Below are 25,581 nucleotides of genomic sequence, written 5' to 3' on the forward strand. Positions count from 1 at the left end.
GATCGGACGTGGATACCTTCATAGGTATCGGCATCCCCTCGCGGGCTTCACAGGTATCCGCGTCCCCTCGCCACGCTTCGGGCTCGGTGGCTCGCTGCACTCGCCACACTTTCTATTCTCAACTCGACGCTGACGTGGATAGTGGGGGTATGAAAAGGTCAGAGGACGCGTACCGCCGCCCCTCGCGGGCTCGCTGCGCTCGCCATGCTTCGGGTTCATGTTTATAGTGGGGGGTGGTATGGGGGTACATTTAACATTGTAAGCACCCATTTGGGTGCTTAAAAGCACCCTTTAGGGTGCTTATACAATGTTTCATCGCATAGGGGGCAAAAATCTCGTCGCATTACATCGCATGCCATCGGGTGCATGGCATGCGATGCGATAAAAACATTGCACGATGTACATCGGGGGTGCCGCTATAATACACAAGTACCGAACGATGTTTCAATCGTGTCCAAGTATTGTGCATGTCGCTAACCCTTACAGGCATTACCTCATCTCTGTCTCCCTTTCCACATCTTTTTTCATTTATTTAAGTAAACAACTGCTCGTTCACCGTGCTCCAACACTTTATGAATGCCGCTGATCCTTTGGGTCGGCGTAATTCTTACATATGTAGCACAACCCCCCCTGTGTGAGCCACTGTTTCCCATTGTTCAAATTTGATTTATGAGAATGAGAGGTTCACACTAGAAGAGGCCAGTGGGTAATTTATCAGTGAGCAGTACCCAAAGCACTCCTTCTCTGTAGCATGAAACTTTTCCGCAACTAAGCGTGAAGCACAATCTACGAGGACGTGTACTCAATCACCACAGTCTTTCAGCTAGAAACGAATCGCTAGTCGACTTGCAGGGTGTGGCTGAATTTAGCAGAATACAAAAAAACTTCCTATTTCAAAACACAAATACTCAATTTCTATAGCGCTATGGGTCGCATCGTCATACGCCCGTTCACCCAATGATTTTCACACTGGGTACTATTTTCACCTGGGCCTTACACTTAAAACTTACAATATTTCTGTACAGAAAACTTTCCCTGGTTGGCAGTTTCTCACCAGATGCTTATGCGAGTATAAACCCCTTAAATGGCTATAGGAATATATTAAAATAATGCTTGAATTGCTTGCTTTTGAAAAATTGAATCGAAAATACTATGCCTTCTTGTATTAATTACCGCCTTATCACCAGTATGTTAATATACTGTTAATTAGAGCTTGTGATTAATACTAGCCACCTTATGTGTGCTGCGTGTGCAGTGCCCGCAAACAGCCACGTATGCACGTGTCTTTGTTACAACCTGTTCACAGGCCGCCAAAGGATCGGCCACCCACGTGTTCTACAGTGTATTTGTAAGGTCGCGATCGGGTTCCGCTAAATGCAGTAATTGCGCAGAAATGCAAAATAAATCCCGTACTAAGTCCGAAAGTTACGGACAAATATGCGAAGTAAATCCCACACCAAATCCGTAAATTTCGTACAAAGATGTGAAAATTTTGTAACGTAAGCCCGTGTGTGCGTACCTTACGTAATATACTGCAGACACTTCACGTTACTGTAAAGGCCCCTAACTTGTCGCCACGTGGCGGAGTCCCTGGCCCTGCAGTAACGAGCAATAAAAGATTACAGTTTTGCACAGAAGGAATCCTCTATGTACTATAATAAACACAGGCCTTTGCCTCCACATGTGCGAAACCTTATCGCACGCGCACATGTACCGTAACTATAAACAAGCAATTCAAAACACTATACCCCGTTAAACTACTTGTGGCAGGCAGAAGTACAGCTTACTTAATACAAACACCTTATATGCTTTAAACACGACATGTAATTTCTCTTTGGACTTCACTTATTATACCTCGGGTTCATATGCTAGCACCTTTCAAACTCTGTCCTGCTGCTGACTTGGCCTTTCCAGCAATGGTTAAATGATCACTTTCCACCCTTTTGCTGGTATAGGCTCAAGTAGTGCGCTAAGTACAGTGTTTTAAAGAATGTAACACTCGGACGCAGCCCCCAATTATCAATACCGATATAAATATAACCAGATGAACAATAAGTGAAGTGCGCAGTTTACGTACTATGTCCGTAAACTAATACCTTTTACTCCTAGCTACATGCGGACAAAATGTAGCGCACTGTAGCGAACCTTTGTCGTGTATTCTACACACTAGACCGATACTTATAATTTAGTATCGGTTCGCAGTACTTAGTACCCACACTGTGTACACCTTTAAGGATAATGTCTGTATTACACCTTTGTCGCTAAATGCGAATAATAGTCAAGGCAAGGATATAACTCAAAGTAAGGAGATAGATTCTCCAAATAATGTATTTAGTCCCTAGCGGACAACAGGGGGTTACAGAAAGAAGAACACAGTTTAAACACAAGATAACAGTGGAATTAACAATACTCAATACACTTTAAACTACTAAGGGAAAAGAAACAGATACAGAATATAATCAGCCACACTACATAGGAATACAAATGTTACCGTCATATCAAATAGCGCAGCGCAGTCCGGTCGAGCTTGCTAGGTTCAAATAGAACTTAGCCCGGTCAGGATGGAGGAGGGGAAGAAAAGCAGTGGAGAAGTGACTGAGCCAGTTCAGGGATTGCTACCTTTATAGTGTCCAAACAAAGGGGGGTCAAAGGCCGTTTCCATTGGTTAAGGGTTCAAAAGTCAAGTCCTCAGGGATTGGAGCAAAGTACTGCACTTTAAGTGGATTGCAAAGGGAATGTGCTCCTGTGTCCTTTGTCAGCTGGCATCGTCATAGGGGGTCTTAAATCAACCACAAGAACTGGCTACATCCTGAACCTTTGTCTTCCTCAGTTCACATGGCAAAAGTACATAGAATAAGGATTTTGTCAGTAATTATCAGACCTTAGGACTTGCAAACATTTAGCTGCGACCGGAGTGCTGCGCACGAGACACGGAACATAAAGATACTAAGCATGTACAGAAACAGTCGTGTATTATTGGTTAAACTATGTGTTGTGCACTAAATCTACATTTAACTATATTTTATTTCGTGTAAGTGTGGAATATGAATTTATGTGTATTAGTATGGCTGCGCTCAAGGCTCGCTTCGCTACGCAGAACTTGGGTATTATACTTTATTTGCGCAACTCGGCGAACCAAAATGGCGGCCATACTAATCTAAAATGGCGTGTATGTAATTCGACTTTAACATAACCAGCAGCCATATTATTTCATTTTTGGCAGCAATCACCTCCTTTGTACTCCGGCCGTTTTTAATTCATTTACAGAACCATGCCTCATTTTCAATATCACAGCAAACAGTCTCGTAGCCATATTTTATTATTTATTTATTTCCAACATAGTCCAAGTCTTTTTATTATCATAATAGAAAGGCCTCTGTATTCAGCCCCGGATACAATTATTATTGCTTAGCCCTGCCTCTTTTGCATGACCTATTACATTTCATCCCTGTTGTTTTTTTTTTTTTTAATTGTGAAATTTACCAAAAATTGCTTCGTGGTGTACACCACCAGGTCCAGAGGCACATTGTTGCCAAATTTGGAGGCTCTGAGTGCAAAGGTGTCTCCGCAATGCGACAGATATGCACACACTATTATATAGACTAAAATGTAAGATTACTACAAAATGAAAGAAAAAAAACTGCAGTGCATGTTATCATAGAAGATTTAGACACAAAGATACATTAGTTTGAAAGTACTTTAACTAAACAATTGACATTTTATTTTTGTTTTATTTTGCAGATGGTTATACAACAGATGACATTGAGTTCTTCTGGCAGGGAGGGGAAGAAGCTGCTGTTACTGGGGTAGCTGCCCTGGAGTTGCCCCAGTTCTCTATCATTGAAACCAGACTGGTTACTAAGAAAGTTGTATTCACAACTGGTAAGAAATTTTAACATGCATATGAGATTAGGCACATACGGCAGGGTTCGCAAATACTCGCTATAGCGAGTATTTTACCCAATTTGTAGCACCAGGGACTCATTTTTTAGGAATGGCTGGGTCCCCTGGGACCCAGCCATTTTGGCGTGCACGCTGTGTTAATATGTGTGACAAGGGTGGAGGGATCTGTTTCACCCTCAGTTGTGATGCGACCGTGGAGAAGACACAGCGGGACTTACGGCCGCTTCATACATCTGCTGGGCACGAAAATGAAAGGGTCCCTGTCACCGCAGAGTCATAGGCAGCAGTGCACGGAAGCCGCGTAAGCTGACTCCTGCACTGTGCCTCAACAACAGACGGCTGGAGCCAACCCCAGAAGCAGCTGCTCAGCAGGGGAACAGCGCTGCGGCTGGTGTGAGGACGAAGCACGAGGAACTGAAACCAGCATTGGGGGCCAGAACCAGGGAGGTGTGACAGTGAGGACGGAGCAGACCCAGGCAGGAAGTAGAGGTAAGAGGGGTGCGTGGTCCATTTAGCAGGCTGCTTGGCTGTGTCATGTAAGGGGATTTATTGCTAGCAGGACTCGGGCTGCAGATTTCCTTCTTCCTCTCCTACCTCGCGGTGCTGCTCTCTTGTGTGCCACTGTCACCTCCTCCAGGCTCTGAGTGCTGGCTGTTCATGGCCCACTTGTCCCCTCCTCCCCTCACTGCATGGCTGGCAGAGAGGCTGCAGCTAACCAATTAACTCTTAACAGGCAGAGCTGCCTGTAGGAGAGGAGCTTATAGACTCATTTCTTTCACAATCCTGATTGGTGCAGCACAGGTGTCCCTATTCCGACATTAGGCCTTTTTCTAGTATATGTGTATCTTGCTTTATGTGAGTGGGCAAATTTCCAATTGATTACCCCCCCCCCCCCCCCCAACAGCCACAGTTTTGGGATGCCCAAATCGATGTTTGCTTACCAAAAAAAAAATTGGCTCAGGCTGGCCCTCAGCTAAGGGTATATGCCAGAGGAGGAGGCTTCTGTATGTGCCATGATGGGGAAGGGGAGAGGAGGCTTTATTCCGTTGGGACGCAGAAAAGTTCAAGTAGGACCCCGATTTTTGTAAGTGAGGGGTCCCAAGGACCCATAATTTGGGGGGTTTAGTTATTTTGAGAATAAGACAAACTAAATGTACTTACAGCAGGACAGATTAATTTCTTTAAAAATTTCCAATTAAAAAAAAAAATTATGTTAGTAGGTGTGAGGTAGAAGGGCGATTCTACCCAAAAAAAAATTATATAGGTTGATAAAATTATGAAAAGTTTGTTGCAACTGGGCCATATATATTGTGAAAAGAATCACATACACAGGGATTCAAATTAAGTACTTATTTGGTCTTTATTTTGAAAAGCAGGTCACAGCATAGAGAGAGAGTGAGATGTTGATGGCGGCAGCACTTGTTTTATTTTTGTACGGTGTGTGTGTGTGTTATTTGACGGGGTGTGTGTGTGTGTGGTACTGGTTATGTTGTAGAAAGCACAAGCGGGCCTTGTGGTTCTCCAAGTTTCTGCATGTTCTATTTTTTACACAATAATATCAGACCTGTGCTCAATTCTCATTGGCACCAGGCACAGCCCTGGCAGTGGGTGCCCCTAGGGTCCCAGTCCCGGCCCAGGCTGACCAGTAAGGGGTTAATGCTTTGGCCAGAGGAACTTATATAAAAAGTTTCCCCCCGTTGTGGCATTAGCATGCTGACTGTTTTGGCCCTGTGCTGGTTTTCAAAATACGGTAGACCCCTGCTCTGTTTGTCCCCCATATTTTGGGAACCAGGACTGGCCCATGAGCCTGATGTTTGTTATAGAACTACAGTGGCCCCCCATTTTTTGGCCCCCTTTATTTCTACAAACAAGACCTGCTTAATGAGCCCGGGGCTGGTTATAGACAGGTGGGAGGACCCCACAACAGTTTTAAAAAAAAATTCTATTATTTACACTCGCTAGCATCACATGCATCTGACAGATCAGTCGGATTCTGGTGGCTCATACTTATTTGGATGCCGTATTCCCAAAACCCAAATACGAACGGCTATGACATTGGAGAATACAAATCTGGAGAATACGCCAGCTTTGTACATTTGCCGTTTTTTCCATTCGTATTGACAGGCTATGTATGGCTGAACATAATAGTTGTGGTGAGAGTAGCGAGGCACCGAGCCCAAAGCCTGGTAACTGCAGCGAGCAATGAAAGGGGACATGGTGAACTTTACGAGTGTCCATGCTGACTGTGTTGACATACAGGATAAAACCTGAAAAAAGCATGTCAACCTTCCCATTGTCGACCTAATGCTTGCGTTGACCATTTTACCTTGTCAACCTTAGCCTTTTTCATGTGTCGCCCTGTCAATCTTTAGTGGTTGATCCAATGCATGTCAACCTTAATTTGGGTGACTCAATGACCCATACATGGTGGGGCAGATGTAACTTGTGCAGAAACAGTTAGATTTTGGTGAGTTTTGTTTCTGTGCAGAGTAAATACTGTTTGCCTTATTTTTAAACTGTAGTGTATACTGTAGATATCAATTTGAAGTACAAACCCCACTCACAAATTACTCTCTCTGCACATATTATAGCTGCCCCATCTGCAGTGCACAAGGTTTTTTCCATTAGCAAACCAAATGTGCTTTGCAAACCAATCTAAATCACCCCCACAATCTGGGACTTACACATAGACAGTGGCATAATAATGGTGCCACAGACCCTGCAATGGCTTGGGGAGCCAGTATTTGTGGGGTTTGTGGGGCAAACAGAAAATACCACAGCTGCTGATGATGCAGGGAGAAGGGTTGTGGGTAATTTTGGACAACAAGGGGAAGGACGACGTGCATTGTGTTGACCACTGAAGGTCAACAGGCTCCAAAGTCAACACGCCAGAAGGTCGACAATTAAAGCATTAAGAATACTTTAAAAAAATATTAATAGTTTATTTTTATAAATTAAATGTACAGTGAATGAACAGAGGAGAACTCTAAATTAAATCAATATTTGTGAGTATAGGCTTGCATAAATCCTTCTGTCTTTTCGTGTAATAACTGACAGACTGGATCAAGTTGAGATCAGGACAATGTCATTACTTCCAGCACTCCTTGTTATTCTTTATGCTGAAGATAGTTATTAGGGAATTATTCTAGTTCACTCTTTCTGACAAAATCTTGACTTCTTAGATGGACAAAACCATGTGCACTGCAGGGGGCAGATGTAAAATGTGCAGAGAGAATTAGATTTGGGTGAGTTATTTTGTTTCTGTGCAGGGTAAATACTGACTGCTTTATTTTTACACTGCAATATAGATCACACTTTGAAGTAAAACCTCACCCAAATTGAACTCTCTCTGCACATGTTACATCTACCCCACCTGCAGTGCACATGGTTTTGTCCATGTAATAAGGACTTTGTCAGAAAGAGTGAACCAAAATAACCCCCTTAATGCCATTGGCTTTATGTTTGAGGTCATTGGGGTTTATTCTAGTTCATTCTTTCTGACAAAATCCTTCTTAGATGGACAAAACCATGTGCACTGCAGGGGGCAGATGTAACATGTGCAGATAGAATTAGATTTGGGTGAGTTATTTTGTTTCTGTGCAGGGAAAATACTGACTGCTTTATTTTACACTGCAATATAGATCTCACGTTGAAGAAAAACCCCACCCAAATCTAATTCTCTCTGCACAAGTTACATCTGCCCCACCCGCAGTGCACATGGTTTTGTCCATCTAAGAAGGATTTTGTCAGAAAGAATGAACTAGAATAACCCCCATTGTCCTGTTGCGGAATAAGGGGATGATTCTGATTGACTCCCTATATATTGAGTTTGGCCCCATCCCGATGTTTTGGTCACTGCGCATGGGCGTGGTGTATTATGCACATGTGCAGCTCTCTTTTGCGAATGGCTTTAGTGACTTGGATAGTCGCCAAACCGTTCGCAAGCAGCCGGAGGCTGATGGCAGTAGGAATGGCGCCTGCCCATGGAAATGCCCAGCATTTTATGGGTGTCCCCATGAAAATGCTGGTTGTTGCCATGGGTGCGCTGGTGGGACGATGCCTGTTGGGAGCAGACGGCTGATGACACAGGACATCAGCCACCTGCCTTGTCTTTGTCCAGCCGTATGCAAATAAAAGTCAGTTTTCACTGACTCCTATTTGCAAAGGCAGGAGAAATCATTTGATGATCGGTGATCATTGAAAGATTTATTTTGCAGTGGTGGCATGCAAGAGGATGTGCTTTTGTCACACATCCCCTTGCATGTTACCAAAGGGAATCGGTGGCAGGGTGTATGGACAGGCGGCATCTCAGGCACTTAGTTACGTGCGATGTTCAAAGTTTACCAAGCCAACCTGAATTGGGCCCTAACTTTGGAGCCTCTTTGTATGTTTCAAAAACTGCCTTTGTTTTGTATGTTGCACCAAGATACCCAGAACATGCTGAGGAGCAGACCTATTTACTGGGGTTGAAAGAACATAGGATGTACTAATTAGAAATGAGGGGGTTCGCCATGGTGCCGCCATGGATCTTCTATAATTCCAGGGATGCTGTCAAATTCCAGGGGTGCTGTCATGGATGCCGTATCACTCCAGGGCTGCTGCCATGTGTGCCGTAGAATTCCAGGGGTGCTGCCATGTGTGCTATATAATTCTAGGGGTACCTCCATGTGTGCTGTATAATTCCAGTAGGAACGGCATGTATGCTGCCATATAATACCAGCGGTTCTGCCATAGTTTAATGGTGCTGCTCTTTGCTGCCATATAAGTAGTTCCCCACCCCAGAGTACATATTGGAGGGGGGGCGAGTTAGGTAAAATATAGCCAGTTTGTGCAAAGGCCTCCAAATTGCCTCTTTTCCTGCCAGTGTAATATGACTCCTAAAGTGACAGCTACTTGGATGCTGTCACTGTTATAATACTCCACCATTCTTATCATATGTCAGAAAGTGTTGAAAAATCCTTCAGTCTAGACCAGGTGTCAAAAGTTGCTCCTGACTTCCCTACATCACAGCCAAGTGCTTTTATTTTTGGTTAGGGCTATTTTATATAATATTACAGTATTTTTTTCTTCTAGGTTTTGTATTTAAATAAAAAAAAATTGAAAAATAAATGTTTAACATTTTGTATTGTCTTTATGTCCTGATTGACTGTATGCTACTGGCATAGATCAGAATGCAATTGATTGGCATATACAATTTTTCAACCACGGTTTTTATTATTTAAGGATGACAAATATAGAAATGATGTACATTATAACACCCCATCCAATGTATAACAAAATTAAATGAGCAGTACTGTATGTTCCAAAATGGTGCATATGCTAATTTTTGTGCACCCTTTTAGAGATTAATTTTGGAGGCAAACCGCTCTATGTTATGCAAATACATAAGTTAAAGCCCAATATCGTACCATTATAGAACTGCCCTATTAGAATAAACCTTTTACTTTTTTGTCTAAAATCCAGCTTGGTTTAGTGTTTCATTACTAAACCAAACATGAGAATAAGGTTGGTACAGGTCGGCTGTCTTTTTATTAATATGTGAAAAGTTTATGACCTTGCTGTGAGTGTGTTTACAGTATTAATACTTATTGATGCAAAATTGAACCCCATGAAAAATATAAGATGACACATCTATATATTACACGCCAAAGACCACCATCTTTGAATTGGTGCTAAAGTCCTTTTGCTTAGTTGCCTTCCTGAGACTGCTCCATAATTTTTGTCTTAGTAATAATCTCCCCATGCAAAGAAGAGGCGAGATATATTGAGCTCCAAGTTCGGCAAGCCGTGTGAGATGAACGCCAATTGTCAATCATTTACAATGCATGGTCTTGCCTTGTAAATTAATTCCTCTTTTTTTTTTTTTTTATAAAAATTTTGAGTTCAGCCAAAATCAATCATGGTTGCTGAACTCTGACTTAAATACATATTGCCCTTCATCTTTGTCTTGTTCCACCAAAGCAGGTTAATTGTCAGCAGCGCTGACAAGCGTGCTGCTGCGGCACCACTGCAGCAGTGTCCCGGCATGCCCGCTGGGCGTTGTTTTTTACTCGCTTCAATTTTATTATTTCTTATAGACCCGGTCCTAAGAATGTTCGAACGGATGCTCTATCACAGTGCTTTGTTCCGCAACATTCCACTCAAGAGTCGGTGACCTCCATTGTTCCTGCCTCCTGCATACAGGCCGGTCTCAGCTTGACTCTAGAGGGGCTCATTTGTCAGGCCCAAGGCCAGGCCCCAACTCAGACTCCTAGGGGTCAGTTATTTGTCCCTGAGACTCTTAGGCGAAGAGTGCTTACTGACTTTCACGATAGCAGGACTGCAGGGCATCCCGGGATTCATAAGACCACGGACTTATTGGCCCGAGTTGTCTGGTGGCCAGGGATGTCAAGGAATTCGTGCGGTCATGTCTTGTTTGTGCCAGACATAAAGTGCCCCGGTCCAGGCCTTTTGGTGAGCTCATGCCGTTGTCCATCCCGTCAAGGCCATGGTCACACATTGCCATGGATTTCATGGTAGGCCTACCGGTGGTGTCAGCCGGCTGTCAAACCATTTTGGTTATCATTGACAGGTTTTCCAAGATGGCACATTTTGTGGCCTTGAAGCAGTTGCCTTCGGCCAGAGAATTAGCTTCGTTATTCTTGAGGCATGTCTTCAGGCTGCATGGATTGCCCACTGACATTGTGTCTGACAGGGGTCCGCAGTTCGTGGCACAGTTCTGGAGATCGTTCTGTGCTTCTCTTAAGATCAAATTGAGCCTGACTTCAGCTTTCCACCCTCAGTCCAACGGACAAACTGAGCGGCTGAATCAGTCTTTGAAACAGTATCTGCGTTGCTTCATCTCTAAGCTGCAGAACGATTGGGTAGAGCATCTTCCCATAGCAGAATTTGCATATAACAATGCGGTACATTCTGCTTCTAAAGTTTCTCTGTTTTTCGCGGTCTATGGTTACCATCCCCAGGCCAATTCGTTCTCTCAGGCTTCACCCTCGACTCCATCCAGGGTCTTTCGTTTTAAGGCCACATGGAGAAAAATTCATGACGCCCTCAAAGAGACAGCCTGCAAAGAGAAGGTGTTTGCGGATAAGTTTAGACGTCCTTGCCCATTTAAAGTTGGTGATTGGGTCTAGGTATCGACCCGGAATATCAAACTGCATCAACCTTCGGCAAGATTTGGGCCAAAGTTCATAGGTCCATATAAGGTTATCAAGAGGGTTAATCCGGTTGCTTTTCGCTTACTGCTTCCCAAGTCCCTCAGGATTGTTAACACCTTTCATGCGTTTTTGTTAAAGCCTGTCTTCTTTTCTCGTAAGTTTCCTCGTAAGGTCATCAGAGGAGCCCCTTCAGTGGATGTACAGGGGCAGCAGAAATTCTTGGTCAAAATAATTCTGGACTCCAAATTTGTCCGTGGTTCTCTTTACTTTTTAGGCAACTGGAAGGGGTTTGGGCCTGAAGAAAGGTCATGGGTCCCCGATAGGGATGTCCATGCTCAAAGCCTGAAGAGAAAATTCTTTCTGGAATTTCCCAATAAGCCTGGGGGTAGAGGTTTCAAAACCTCTCCTCAAGGGGGGGTACTGTCAGCAGCGCTGACAAGCGTGCTGCTGCGGCACCACCGCAGCAGCATCCCGGCGCCCTTAGAAGGGCGGTTTGGGCACTTCCGCCCGGTGAGCTCCAGGCAGAGGAGGTGACATCCGCCCGGCTGCGGCGAGTCACTTCTGCCCAGCCGGGGGACAGTGTAGAAAGTCTGGCTGCGTCGCCCGGGGGTTGCCAGGCAACCAGGGGACGCCGGGCGGTGTGCGCCCAGACAGCTGAAAATAATTTATCTTGGGGGCCTGGTCCAACGGCGGAGGCTGATTGGCCAGCACAACCCTTTTAAGGGAGCCGGCCTAACACAGCCCCACCGGTGATATTGTTTCCCCTCAGAGGGTCAGCTGATCTCTGGTGTCCCGGTCCCTGCTATTCAGCTGCCGTGCACCGGTCCCGTGCCGTACCGCCTGCCGTTGGGTCAGCCGTATCCGACCGCCGGTCTTGCGGTCGTTCCTTGGTCAGCTATATTGTCATCTGGTCCTGCCAAGTTACTCCAGACGTGCACTTCTCCATCTGTTGCCGCTGGAGTTTCCTATCAGGTCATGTAAGTGCTCCAGTGGAGCCCGGTTCTTTATCCGTTACTTTGTGGGCGAGCTGCCCTTTATTCCTTAGTTGTTCTGTCCCTGCATTGCCTGGCTCTCCGAGGTTCTGAGAGGCTCACGCTAGGGGATTTATGTCCGTTTTGGGGTACCGTTACTGTACCATTTTGTGTTGGCGTTTTTGTGTTTGGTGACACCCCGTTGCTGGTAGTACTGGTGCCTGTGACTCGGTCACACTCCCCGTCCTTGGTCTGGTGCCGTTAGGTAGGGCGTTCTGTTCGGTTAGGCCCTGGTAGTTAGATCCTCCTTTTGGTCCAGTCCATGACAGTCGCCGTGGGTTTGTCCCAACATAAAACCTGGTTGCATCGGGGTCGGAGCGGGCTTAACTCGCTCCTTCGGACGCGGCGACTAAAGGAGAAGCCTAGCACCTTGCAGCCTGCGGTCACTTGTCCAGGACGGCCAACAGAGTCAGCGTAGGGCTTCGCTGTGGCCGTTCTAAACAGCGGTCCTGGCTGAGGGCTCAGCCCACCACCATCGCTGTATACACCCACGCACTTTACATTAATATTAATGTTGGGCTAAAACAGTGGTATGTAGATCACCTGTCTGTGCCCATTTCCTCCATTTCACAGTGAATCTCTGCATACCCATCAATACAGGTAAATGCTCTGCACTTTAGCAGATATCAATGAGCATTTGAACATTCAGGCATTGTATTTAGTAATCACATATCATTTTTTGTGCTTGGGAATTTGTCTCCTTTGAATAAGTGGGGAGGTCACATTTCAAATCACAAGTCAAAATACTATTCAAATACCTTTATAGACATTGTCATTTAAAATTATTTTTCATTTTCACACTCAACATCTGGTTTGTCTGAATGTTTTGCTAACTTAGATATTTTTATTGTTGATTATTCCGCATTTTCAATTTTTTGTGGTAATTGACTTATATTTAAATATTTTTAATACACATATTCTTTATGTATTTATTGTAATTATCATTTATTTTAATGACACTAAAGGGATAAGTACACAATACATGAACGAAGACTGTAAGCAAAACAGTGAAAGTTGAATACAATATAGTCCAAGTACAGGGTACATAAACACAGCTGCATCAGCAGGGTTCAATAGAATAAGTATCAGTGTTGCAGAAAGCGGCAGTATTTTGGGCTATCAAGTAAGAGAAGAATGTGTATTGACATTTTGCTCTTGTTAGGTATTGTTTAGCATTATTCTGAACCACCTGTAATTATAGTGCCAGTTTATAAAGCATTTGACAGGTATAAAAAGTACAGAATTTGGCAGCAGATAACAACCATTTGGCCCATCTAGTCTGCTCCTTTAGGGTAAGGGTTGGTTTAAGAGTTTGGGTAAGATAGTAGTAGTATGTTTATTTATAAGGCGCCACAAAGTGTCCGCAGCGCCGTACATAGCAAACAAAAAACAAATTACAAGGTAACGTACAGGGTGTGTTGATAAAATACAGCATAAATAGGGGTATAGCTGGTAGAACTAAAATCAGCATCAGTTCAGAAGTAGGTGTCAAAATTGTCGAGGAGACTGAAGATGAAGTAGAGGAAGGGAAGAACAGGACAGGAGCACAGGTGAGGTAAAGAGGTAGGGTGAGTACGTGAGGAAGGAGAGCCCTACTCATAAGAGTTAACATACTAAAAGGAGGTGGGTGGACGAACGAAAAACAATAGGATAAGTAGGAACGGATGTAAACGGAGGCAGGATAGGAGGATCAAAAAAGGTTAGGAGGAGGGATAGGCTAGTCGAAAAAAGTGGGTTTTGAGGGAGCGCTTGAAGGAGGTAAGGGAATCAGAAAGCCTGATGGGTGGCAGGAGGTTCTTCCAGTGCAGGGGGACAACGCGAGAGAAGTCTTGGACACGGGAGTGGGAGAAGGTGATTAGGTGAGAGGTCAGTCGGCGGTCAGCGATGGAGCGAAGAGGTCGGGAGGGAGTGTGGATAGAGATCAGTAAAGAGAAGTAAGGAGCGGTGGAGGAGGAGAGAGCCTTATAGGTGGTGGTGAGGCGTTTAAAGAGAACTTGGAAAGGAATGGGGAGCCAGTGAGTGGGAGAAGGTGATTAGGTGAGAGGTCAGTCGGCGGTCAGCGATGGAGCGAAGAGGTCGGGAGGGAGTGTGGATAGAGATCAGTAAAGAGAAGTAAGGAGCGGTGGAGGAGGAGAGAGCCTTATAGGTGGTGGTGAGGCGTTTAAAGAGAACTTGGAAAGGAATGGGGAGCCAGTGAAGAGATAGACAGAGGGGGGAGGTGGGGGTAGAGTGGCGGGAGAGGAAGATGAGCCTAGCAGCAGCGTTAAGAATGGATTGGAGAGGTGCGAGGCGGGTGAGAGGTAGCCCAGAGAGAAGGTAGTCAAGACAGGAGATGACAAGAGAGTGAATGAGAATTTTGGTCGCGTCAGTTGAGAGGAATGGTCTGATGCGTGAGATGTTGCGTAGGTGAAAGCGGCAAGACTGTGAGAGAGCACGAATGTGGGGGGTGAAAGAGAGGGAGGAGTCAATGATGACACCGAGGCAGCGCGTTTGGTCGGTGGAGGTGATCTTGGTTTCACCAATGCTGATGGAGATATTGGGAGAAGAGGGGATGTTCGGGGGATGGAAGATTAGAAGTTCAGTTTTAGCCATGTCATCCAGGCTGAGATGGCCGTGAGGCATTCGGAGACCTTGGACAGGAGTGATTGGGATAGGTCGGGGGAGGAGAGATAGATTAGGGTATCATCAGCATAAAGGTGGTAATGAAAACCATAGGAGCTGATGAGGGTGCCCAGAGAGGTGGTGTAGAGGGAGAAGAGGAGAGGGCCAAGGACTGACCCTTGGGGAACACCGACTGGCTGCGGGGTAGTAGGAGAGGAGGAGCTCGGAGTGGAGACGGAGAAGGAACGATCAAAGAGGTATGAGGTGAGCCAGAAGACCGTGCCAGTGATGCCAAAGGAGCGGAGGGTGTTGAGCAGGAGAGGGTGGTCATCAGTGTTAAAGGCAGCCGACAGATCAAGCTGGATGAGGATAGAGAAGAGGCCTTTGGATTTAGCTGATAGTAGATCGTTAGTGACTTTGGTCAGGGCAGTTTCAGTGGAATGTAAAGGGCGGAACCCGAATTGGAGGGGGTCTAGAATGGAGTTAGTAGTAAGGTGGCTTAGGAGACGATTATAGATCAGACGTTCTAGGAGCTTGGAGGCAAAAGGGATGGAGAGTTGGGGTCCAGATTTTTTTTTTTTTTGAGAATAGGGGAGACAAGAGCGTGTTTGAAGGAGGAAGGGAAGATCCCAGAGGATAGGGAAAGATTAAAGAGTTGAGCCAGGTGAGAGCAGACTGACGGACTGAGATGACTAAGATAGAAACAAAGATTTTGAAGGCAGACAAAAGATCTTAATATGAATTTGCGGCATATCAGTGAAAACTTTCAGATATGTCAAGGGTGTTAATAAGTAGGGAAAGATTTTCCAGAATAAGGGAAATATTAGAAAAAAAAGACCATACACTGGCACTGAGGGGAAGTATGTTCCCCTCATATTCCCTACCACATGTACACGCACACACAGACATTCTAGGGTTAATTTGTTGGGAGCAAATTAACCTACCAGTATATTTTTTAGTTGTGGGAGAACCCGGAGGAAACCGATGCAAGTACTGGTGGAATATACAAACTCTGCACAGTTAGGGCCATGGTCGGAATTGAACCCATGACCTCAGTACTGTGACGCAAATTTTATAATTTATCATCGAGCGATAAAACTCATGCCAAATAAAACTTGCTGTGTATGATCAATACTGCTACAGCCAATCAGCTCCCATCTGTCATTTTTTCAAAGACATATAGGAGCTGATTGGCTGGAGCACCATTTATCATATGCAATGCATTTTATCATTTGCAATGATTTTGATCACTCGTTGATAAATGAGACTTTGAGAATCAAAGAAGAATCACCCTACGATGTACCCAGGAAATATGTAACAGATGTAATAACATTGATACTATTGTCTTAACTCCATACTATCCTAAGTTCTTTATCCTGTGATATTTTTCAGGGTCCTACCCCCGCCTGTCATTGAGTTTCCGAATCAAGAGAAACATTGGATATTTTATACTTCAGACATACATGCCATCCGTGTTGATCACTATCCTGTCATGGGTTTCCTTCTGGATTAACTATGATGCATCTGCAGCTAGAGTTGCATTGGGTATGTACAGTAAAGAAACATAGTCGACATATGAAAATAATGTGCAAACAATGCATAATACAATTTTGTTTTGTTAAACAGTAGAAAACAGTGTACTTTGAGTCACAGGACTTTTTATAGAGAGAATTTGTCTTAGGAAGATGAATTACATGTTAATTCTTTTATATTTCAGGAGTGACTACTGTACTTACTATGACAACTATAAACACCCACCTGAGAGAGACATTACCTAAAATTCCTTATGTTAAAGCTATTGATGTTTATCTTATGGGATGCTTCGTGTTTGTGTTCCTGGCTCTCCTGGAATATGCCTTTGTTAACTATGTATTCTTTGGCCGGGGCCCTCAACAGCAGAAAAAGCTGAATGAGAGAACAAGCAAATCAAATAACGAACGTCATCGCTATGAGGAAAGGAGAGTAAGAGAACAGGTTAGTGGTTATGACTGGAACATAAAATATGATTATTATAACTAGTAAATCACCGAGGGTTCAGTGGTTCTGGATTCTGTATGCATGCAACAGGGAAGGGGAGATATTTCACTCAGGTGGCTGGATGTAATGCTGTTCAAGTCAGTCGGAGGTGTGGGTTCCCGGTGGAATTCTGACATTTTTTTAAAGTGTCATGTACAACAGATGGTTTTGCATTGACAATTAATGCGCGAATATTAAAAAAAATGACATACAATTCAATGCAAGATCTGGTACTGGATATTAATATATATATATATATATATATATATATATATATATATATATATATATATATATATATGTGTGTGTGTGTAAAAAGTGGTATGGCTTCTGCGCCTTCAGTGTTCTAAGACAATCGGTGTTACAACAATCCTTCTTAGAATATATATATATGTGCGTACCAGCAATTAGCTGAAGATTTGCATGTAGCAGTATCTCTTTCCTGAACGATCTCCTTCCCTTTTCCTTCCTCTCTGCCCGTCTAATTGGAACATATCAGACATGGGGGAAGTATCAGGGGGAGCGAATCATTATATATTCAAGAGATATTGAATATGTGACTTTTGTGATTGTGCATAAAAAAGTAAATAAATTGGTGAACATCGCCACCTAGTGGTTTGTACTGTTATATTACACAAATTGATCACCTTTGTGAGAAAAATATATTAATAGATTAATTTGTTAATGCAAGAGGAAAGGTGATCTTTCCGGCCTGTGTCATCCGCAGCCCTTAAAACCAAAAAAGTCTCCCAACACTAGTAAATTTTTACAACCAGTCTGGATGTGTTCCACCTTCCTCAGAAGCCAGCACAAATTTAAGGTGAGAGAGACCATAGCTGAAACATTTTGTGCTATGATTTTGCATTCAGAACTTGTTACAAGGTGGAGTTATTGCATTGGAAATGCACACCGCAGCAGATGTACGTGTCAGGATCTTTTCCCCAGTTCATAGACAGGTATAAAGAGTTCAGTTGGTATCTGCGATGGGAGGTAAACGAACAACAACTAGTAAATATATTTGTACAATAAATAAAGTGCTTATCTTTAGATAAGGCAGGAGGGCTAAATGCTCCAACGTGTTTCGTCCTTCTGACTTTATCAAGGGATTATACCTTGATAAAGTCAGAAGGACGAAACGCGTTAGTACATTTATCCCTCCTGCCTCATCTAAAGATAAGCACTTTATTTTTTGCACCTTGAATATATTTATTTTACTCTTTTTAGTCTTAGAGAATTATCTTTTTTAGGATAGGAATTTTTTCAACGAATTGTCTGTTTTTAATTTCTTTTTATTGTACAAATAAATGTATTTAATTTTTACTTATATACATTGACATTATTTTTTAATAAGTATATTTATAGTCAATTTGCTACGTACCGTGGTTCCAGGTCCATAGGTATCACCAGTAACTTATTTAATTATTTTTTTAAAGTGCAGGCTTGCACTATTTATATATATATATATATAAATAATTTATTTATTTATTATATAGCGCACACATATTCTGCAGCGCATGTATACGCACACACAGACATTCTAGGGTTAATTTGTTGGGAGATAATTACCATACCAGTATATTTTTGGATTGTGGGAAGAAACCGGAGTAAACCTACACAAGTACAAGTACAAACTCTGCACAGTTAGAGCCATGGTGGGAATCAAACCCATGACCTCAGCGCTGTGAGGCAGTAATTCTAACCATTACACCATCTGTACTGCCATATATATATATATATATATATATATATATATATATATATATATATATATATATATATATATATATATATATATATATATATATATATATATATATATATATATATATATATATATATATATATATATATATATATATAGTCCATAGAGCAAACGCACACGCTGACTGTTAATAGAGGGACCGTGCCAGGTCATGGAGGGATATAGGTTAAAGTCCTGTGTATGATCCCCAAGGGGTAACAGAACTGACAGCACCAGTCAAAGATCCAATCCACCAGATAAATTAATGCAGGTTTTAATAGATCCAAGCTCACAATCATCTGGAGCATAAATGGACACCCATCAGGCTGATACAATGCTTAAACAACTTGATACATTACACGTCTCCTCGACGGCCATTTCGGTGCATAGATAGGGTCGTCTATTTGCTGTTGTGAATTATACCACTGAACTTTTTATGGTCTTAAACAATCACCACTGTTATGTGGAACAATAGACATTTTAATAAATTTGTATGAACTTTGCACTTTACTTTTATTGTTCTGAAATTTGTCAAAAGGCTATACAGACCCAATCACTAAAGGTCTAAATAAGGGGTGCCAACTTACAATTGCTATCCACATTCTCCTTGTCCCCATCCAACATGGGTCCTTGTAAGTCCGGCAGCCCAAACACAGTTATCACTAAATAAGTGGCGCGAAACAAGAGTCTGTTCTATATATATATATATATATATACCAAAGCAGGGTCCGGCACAGCCTCCTAGATGTAAAAGATCACTCAAATGCCTCCAACAGGGAAGTAGATAACAGGAAGGCGATGTGGCACTCCAGAGAATTTGCAAATAATCACTTTAATAAAGCAAGATACACCATGTATCTTGCTTTATTAAAGTGATTATTTGCAAATTCTCTGGAGTGCCACATCGCCTTCCTGTTATATATATATATATATATATACACACACAATACTTTGGCACTCTGGAGGATCCAGACAGCTCCCGTGGTGCCCTACCGAAATAGTAGATAAAGAACAGTTCCTTGTCTAAGTGACAAAGTGAGTCGGCACTCAATGGTCATCAAACAAAAAGGTTTGTATTCAGTAAAGCAGACACATTACAAGGTGCTCCAGCAGTATCATCAACGTTTCATGGCCCCAACGGCCATTTCATCAGGATGTGTACAGGTGCCAGGACAGTGTGACAGTGTGGCACATTTTCCTGGCACCTGTACACTTCACTCTGCAGCCCAAATCCTGACGAAATGGCCGTTGGAGCCATGAAACGTTGATGACACTGCTGGAGCACCTTGTAATGTATCTGCTTTACTGAATACAAATCTTTTTGTTTGATTACCGTTGAGTGCCGACTCACTTTGCCACTTAGACAAGGAACTGTTCTTTTTATATATATATATATATATATATATATATATATATATATATATATATATATATATATATATATATATATATATATATATACGGCGTTCGGACTGGCACTCTCTCCACACCGGTACTTGGCTGCGTGCCTCTGCAATAATGAACAGATGTATGGATCTTCAAAACCTTAGCAGGTAGGAAAATCAGCACGGCACTGCAGCAACTGGATTCAACAAAGCTTTATTACCTCTACGTTTCGGGGCAGTGTGCCCCGTATTCAGGAGGACATGTGCAAACAAAATACCATGAAAACAGTGCTCACCTTTTAAAAGAGATTCAGCTCATGCTCCTCCCCATCTTCCGGCATCAATGGCACAGGTGTACAGAATGAGTCCGTAATCACCTGCGGGACACCTCACCAGTGCGCGACTCCCGTCTCCCTGGAGACGCCTGCACACCTCCCAGACGCTCTCAGAACTGAAAGTTCACATAGCAGCGTCTAGTGCCCGGCAATAGAGTCTCCATGGGGATTAAATCTGAAAACCTAAGTACCGGAGCACAGAAGTGCAGGGATGGAGGTTATGGCTTTGTCTGTAACAAACAACAAACAGTAAAAAACATACACATATACAGACAGACATAAATTCAGCAAGTTGATGTCATATCATATACATTAATACAATAGCACATACCGATACATATAAATGACAAGAGAATGCGTGACACAGTTTTATACAAGTACACATTGCAAGAAAACATTCTTTCTAGGAATATTCATCACAGACCCTAATATACCAATTTAAAATCGACAAGAAATACAAGGCACTAGATATGTAGAAAGCCCTATGTATAGACTATCATACAAGCGCATTCCACATAATGCGCTTGTTCAGTCCTTTAGGGGCAACAGTGTCCAGTTTGAAGATCCAGGATGCCTCAAGACTCAATAACTTTTTAACCCTGTCCCCCCACGAATAGAGGCGGGGACGTGGTCAATCATCTGATATTTTAATGAGCACAGCGGGTGATTGTGTTCCCTAAAATGAACGGCTACTGGCTGTTCTACCTTTTTGCCCTCCAGCGCAGCCTTAATCGAAGAACGATGGGCTGCCATACGCTCTTTGAATTTACGGCTAGTCATCCCCACGTAATAAAAGCCACATAAACAGATAATAATGTAAACCACAAACTTCGTTTCACCTGTAAGAACGTGTCTGATCTTATATTCTGTGGACAAATGCGGATGTTTAAATTTATTACCCTGGATCAGATACCCACAGGTGACACATTTTGGACACCGATAACATCCAGGTTTTTTGGACCTGACTAGACTCGAGGGTGTTTGGTTAAACCCAGAAATATCAGAGTGGACTAAAAAGTCACTCAAATTACGACCTGTTTTATAGCAGTTCAAAGGTCTTTAAAGCATTTGAGGTGGCGACCACTGACCACAAGGTCCTGGAAGCCACCGGTAAGACCCCACTAGAAGTGTCGAAATTAAAGACCATGGGGAAAATCTTGGATGTCTTTTGTTTCTTACTAGGGCACAAAAGATCCTTCCTATTGAGACACAATGCCCTTTGTTTAGACTGAAGGAGTTAATTCAGGGCATAGCCCCTTTCATGAAATTTTTCAACCACTGTGTCCAATTCAGCAGATAGTTTACTCCAATCACTGTTGATGCGGGCCACCCTCACCATCTGAGAATAGGGTAAACCCTTCTTCAAAGATGGCGGATGGTGACTGGTCGCCTGCAACAGTGTGTTCCTATCTGTGGGTTTGGAGAACACTGTTGTGGTAATGGTGCAATTAGACAAAAGGATTTTGACATCCAAAAAATCAGTTTTAGTATTGCTTGATTTGTATGTGAATTTGATGGGAGTATCCATCTTGTTAATTTCCTCCATCATTATCTCAAACAATTCCTTGCCCCCATTCCACAACATGAACAGGTCATCTATGTACCTACAGAACAACTGGATGTGCTGACTGAAGGGATTTTGAAAAAAAAATACGTTGTTCAAGTTCAACCATATACACATTGGCATATGCCGGGGCGACCGCCGCCCCCATCGCACATCTGGAGGTCTTTAGGTACATATTTCCATCAAAGATGAAATAATTTCTTTTGAGGACCAAATCCAATAAAGTAATAAACAATTGTATATCAAATCCAAATGTCCCAGAGATATTGTTCAAAAACAAATGCATGAGCTGTAATCCTTGTTCATGGGGAATAGAAGTATACAGACTGGAGACATCCATGACACACATAACAGTGTGTGCCTGAATGTCTCCAGCCTGTTCGAACCTGTTGATAAAATTGGTTGTGTCTTTAAGATATGTATCACGACTACACACATGTGGTTGAAAGAGCATGTCCAAAAGCTGCGAAGTAGGTTGGTACAGACCACCCCTGGCCAATATAATCGGTCGACCAGGGGGGTTTACCCGATCCTTGAGAAGCTTAGGGAGTGTGTAGAGGAGCGGAACAGTGGGATGTATAACCTTCAATGCCACAGTGCATTTCTGGTCTAACAATCCCTCTCTCAACGCACTCTCCACCACTCCAAATAGCTCCCGTTGATATCTATCAGTCGGGTCATGATTAAGTTTTTGATATGCATCCCCACAGCTAAGTTGTCTATAAATCTCTTTGCGATATTGATCGATGTCCTGTATCACTATCCGGCCCCCATTGTCGGCGGGGCGGATAGTGATACTACGGTCATCGCTCAGACTTTTCAGAGCCTGGAATTCACATCTAGATAAATTCTTGTGATGTACAACATTGGCATTAGTATACTTATTCACAGATTCATCCATCAATCTAACAAAAGTCTTAATAGATGTATTGGTACTGATAGGGTCAAATGCAGATTTATTATAACGTTTAGAGAAAGATGCAACAATGTTATCTGTAGAAACATTACTTTCAGTGTAGTCCTGAAAATGTTCTCATAATCTCATGTTCCTACTAATACGATGAATATTACCACTCAAAGTTAATATGCTCAACTGTAGGAATAAACGATAAACCTCTATTCAGTACACTCACTTCAGATGATGTGAGTGGCCATTTAGATAGGTTAAATATCAAGCTTTGGACATTTTGTAAGGATGTGTACAGGTGCCAGGACAGTGTGACAGTGTGGAACATTGTCCTGGCACCTGTACACTTCACTCTGCAGCCCACATCCTGATGAAATGGCCATTGGGGCCATGAAACGTTGATGACACTGCTGGAGCACCTTGTAATGTATCTGCTTTACTGAATACAAACCTTTTTGTTTGATTACCGTCGAGTGCCGACTCACTTTGTCACTTAGACAAGGAACTGTTCTATAACTGTTATATATATATATATATATATATATATATATATTACTGGAAAAAAGGCAAAGGCACTCGTAGGACTTTCAAAAACAACTTGTGTATTCACAGGAAGATGACCAACGTTTCGGGGTGCTTTCAAAGGGGTGAAAGCACCCCGAAACGTTGGTCATCTTCCTGTGAATACACGAGTTGTTTTTGAAAGTCCTACGAGTGCCTTTGCCTTTTTCCAGTAGTTGTATCTTCTCTCACGGGCATATATATATATGGCATTCGGACTGGCACTCTCTCCACACTGGTACTTGGCTGCGTGCCTCTGCAATAATGAACAGATGTATGGATCTTCAAAACCTTAGCAGGCACCTTTGAATAAAAGTTTCACTGCTCAAAAACTTGTACCTGACTCGGAGTGCCGCCAGACCCGACACACTATATATATATATATATATATACATATACATATACACAGCAAGGGTGAACCCCGGCACTCCGGATAGTCTCTTATTTGCCTGGTGCCTTCCTCTGTAAGCGGTCCCACCGGAGGGGGTGGGCGGCGATAGATACTGGGTAGAGATGGCGGCACTCAGATCTTGTTTAAAGAATCAACACGGAGACATTCTCAGTTCAGTTCAACGTTTCAATGCCTGCGGCGTTTTTTTCAAGAACAGCAAGTGACAAAACATAGGTGTGCTTACCTGACCATTTATCAGGACCCGGGTAATGTGCTGTAGGCGTCTCCACTATCTTCCGGCTTCCCATCGAGTTCCCGAGATGCCCGGAAGTGATGTCATCTGACTGCCCTCGTTGCCCGGTGTGTATTCCAATGAGCACACAAATCTGTGAATTAGCAGCTCCACCATTGGGTGAGTGACAGCAATCTCACTCTGTGAGAGTGCTGAATCTGCACTTACCCATAGGCTGTGATGGCTTACCATATCTGTATTGTGCAAGCCTTAATTATTGTGTCAGCCTTAATTATCATAATTTCATTGCTTTTTGGCATTTGAGTGGAAGAGTTACAACCGGTTTCAGAAATGCCAGATCATGTGTAAGAAGCCTTAATGGGACATGCGATTTGTACATTTTTTAATTTATTTTTTTTAATTCAGAAATGTAAAACTTCACTGTAAGAATAATTATTGGATTTTTAAAAATGTTTAACAATACACACCCTTGGCAACGAGCATTACCACTGGCTACAAGCATTATAAACCCCTGGCAGTGAGTATGACACCCGTCCCAGAGCATGAAAGCCCTGGCAATGAAGACACCCATACCATGAAACCCCTGGCAATGAGCATGACACCCAGTGTGTAGATGCTATACTGTAGGGCATAATGTTTCACGGGCATTGCAGTATGAGGCTTAATATGGTGAAAAAATGTTCTTCCTGTGGTGGCAAAGGTCTGTCGAAAACTGGGGTGTAAGGTAGTCTTTTTCGGTGAGGCCATGCCTATTTTAATGAGATCACGCCCCTTCCCTGGGGCAGAGATCAAATTACAAATGTATGGATAGGGTTAGGCTGCGAGTATGTGTGTGTGTGTGTATGGACAGGGTTAGGCTATGGATGTATGAATGGATAGGGTTAGGCTGCGGGTGTGTGTAGGTATAGAGTGAGCGGATGGGCGTGTGTGCAGATAGGGTAGGCTACATGTGTGTGTGGAAGTTTGTTTTTTGTGTATCAAATTCTGCTAAGAGAAATGTGACCTATTTTAGTCTAAAGAAAAGGGAGGGAGGTAGTGATTCACACCATACCTCTGGTACTATATTAAATAAAAATAATATTAGCCAAGAAAAGCCACATGTGACAACAAGCAGACCAGCTTGTAAGAAATAAATGAAAACTATGGGAAAGCTGTCACAGCATTAGCACTTATACCTTTGATTAAAGTTAAAATTTAAATGTAATATAGGTCCCCCTTTTCAATAATGGCACAAGACTCCGTTCAATTGAAATATCCAAAATATTTTATAAACACATAATAAAGTCATTTACAAAAATATACATAAATCGCATGTAATTAATGGTAAAACAATGTAACTTAAGGTGCTGGCGTCCCAATTAATTAAAATAAATGAATGTAGCAGCAGCAGACCTCACTTGAATCTCAGGCAGGATGGTGATGGAGCCAGTGGAAAAGAGTTCGGTCATGGTCAGAGCCCACAGCGGGTGCCTGCCGGCAGAGGAATCAGCACTGGTGCCGGCAGGTGCAGCGCCGGGGGTGCGGGAGTAGATGGAGGGTTTAGTTGAGGTCTGACAGAGCCGACTTTCTCAGCTCCTGATTGGCCGCTAGGCGGCCAATAGAATCATTCAGTGGAGAGGCACGGAAGAGGAAAGATCTCTGCGCCTCTCATCAGTCCGATGCAGGGAGCTGCTGGAGTCTCCTGCATGTGACAGAAGACCAGGACTATGGCAGATCAAGACGACAGATCTTCGCAGGAG

At 43.0% G+C, this 25,581-nt stretch overlaps 1 protein-coding gene across 1 annotated transcript in view; it reads left to right on the plus strand.

Annotated features, from left to right (window-relative positions):
- The window catches only part of LOC146035538 (gamma-aminobutyric acid receptor subunit beta-4-like), a 335,033-nt gene that overhangs the window by 278,549 nt on the left and 30,903 nt on the right, over positions 1–25,581 (plus strand). The window contains exons 6-8 of the mRNA XM_083159044.1: positions 3,742–3,882; positions 16,082–16,234; positions 16,407–16,663. Coding sequence (XP_083015170.1) covers positions 3,742–3,882; positions 16,082–16,234; positions 16,407–16,663 — 551 coding nt within the window. The remainder of the gene's footprint in view (positions 1–3,741; positions 3,883–16,081; positions 16,235–16,406; positions 16,664–25,581) is intronic.

This window comes from Crinia signifera, chromosome 9, assembly GCF_055691185.1.
Source record: "Crinia signifera chromosome 9, ASM5569118v1, whole genome shotgun sequence".
Lineage (NCBI taxonomy): Eukaryota > Metazoa > Chordata > Amphibia > Anura > Myobatrachidae > Crinia > Crinia signifera.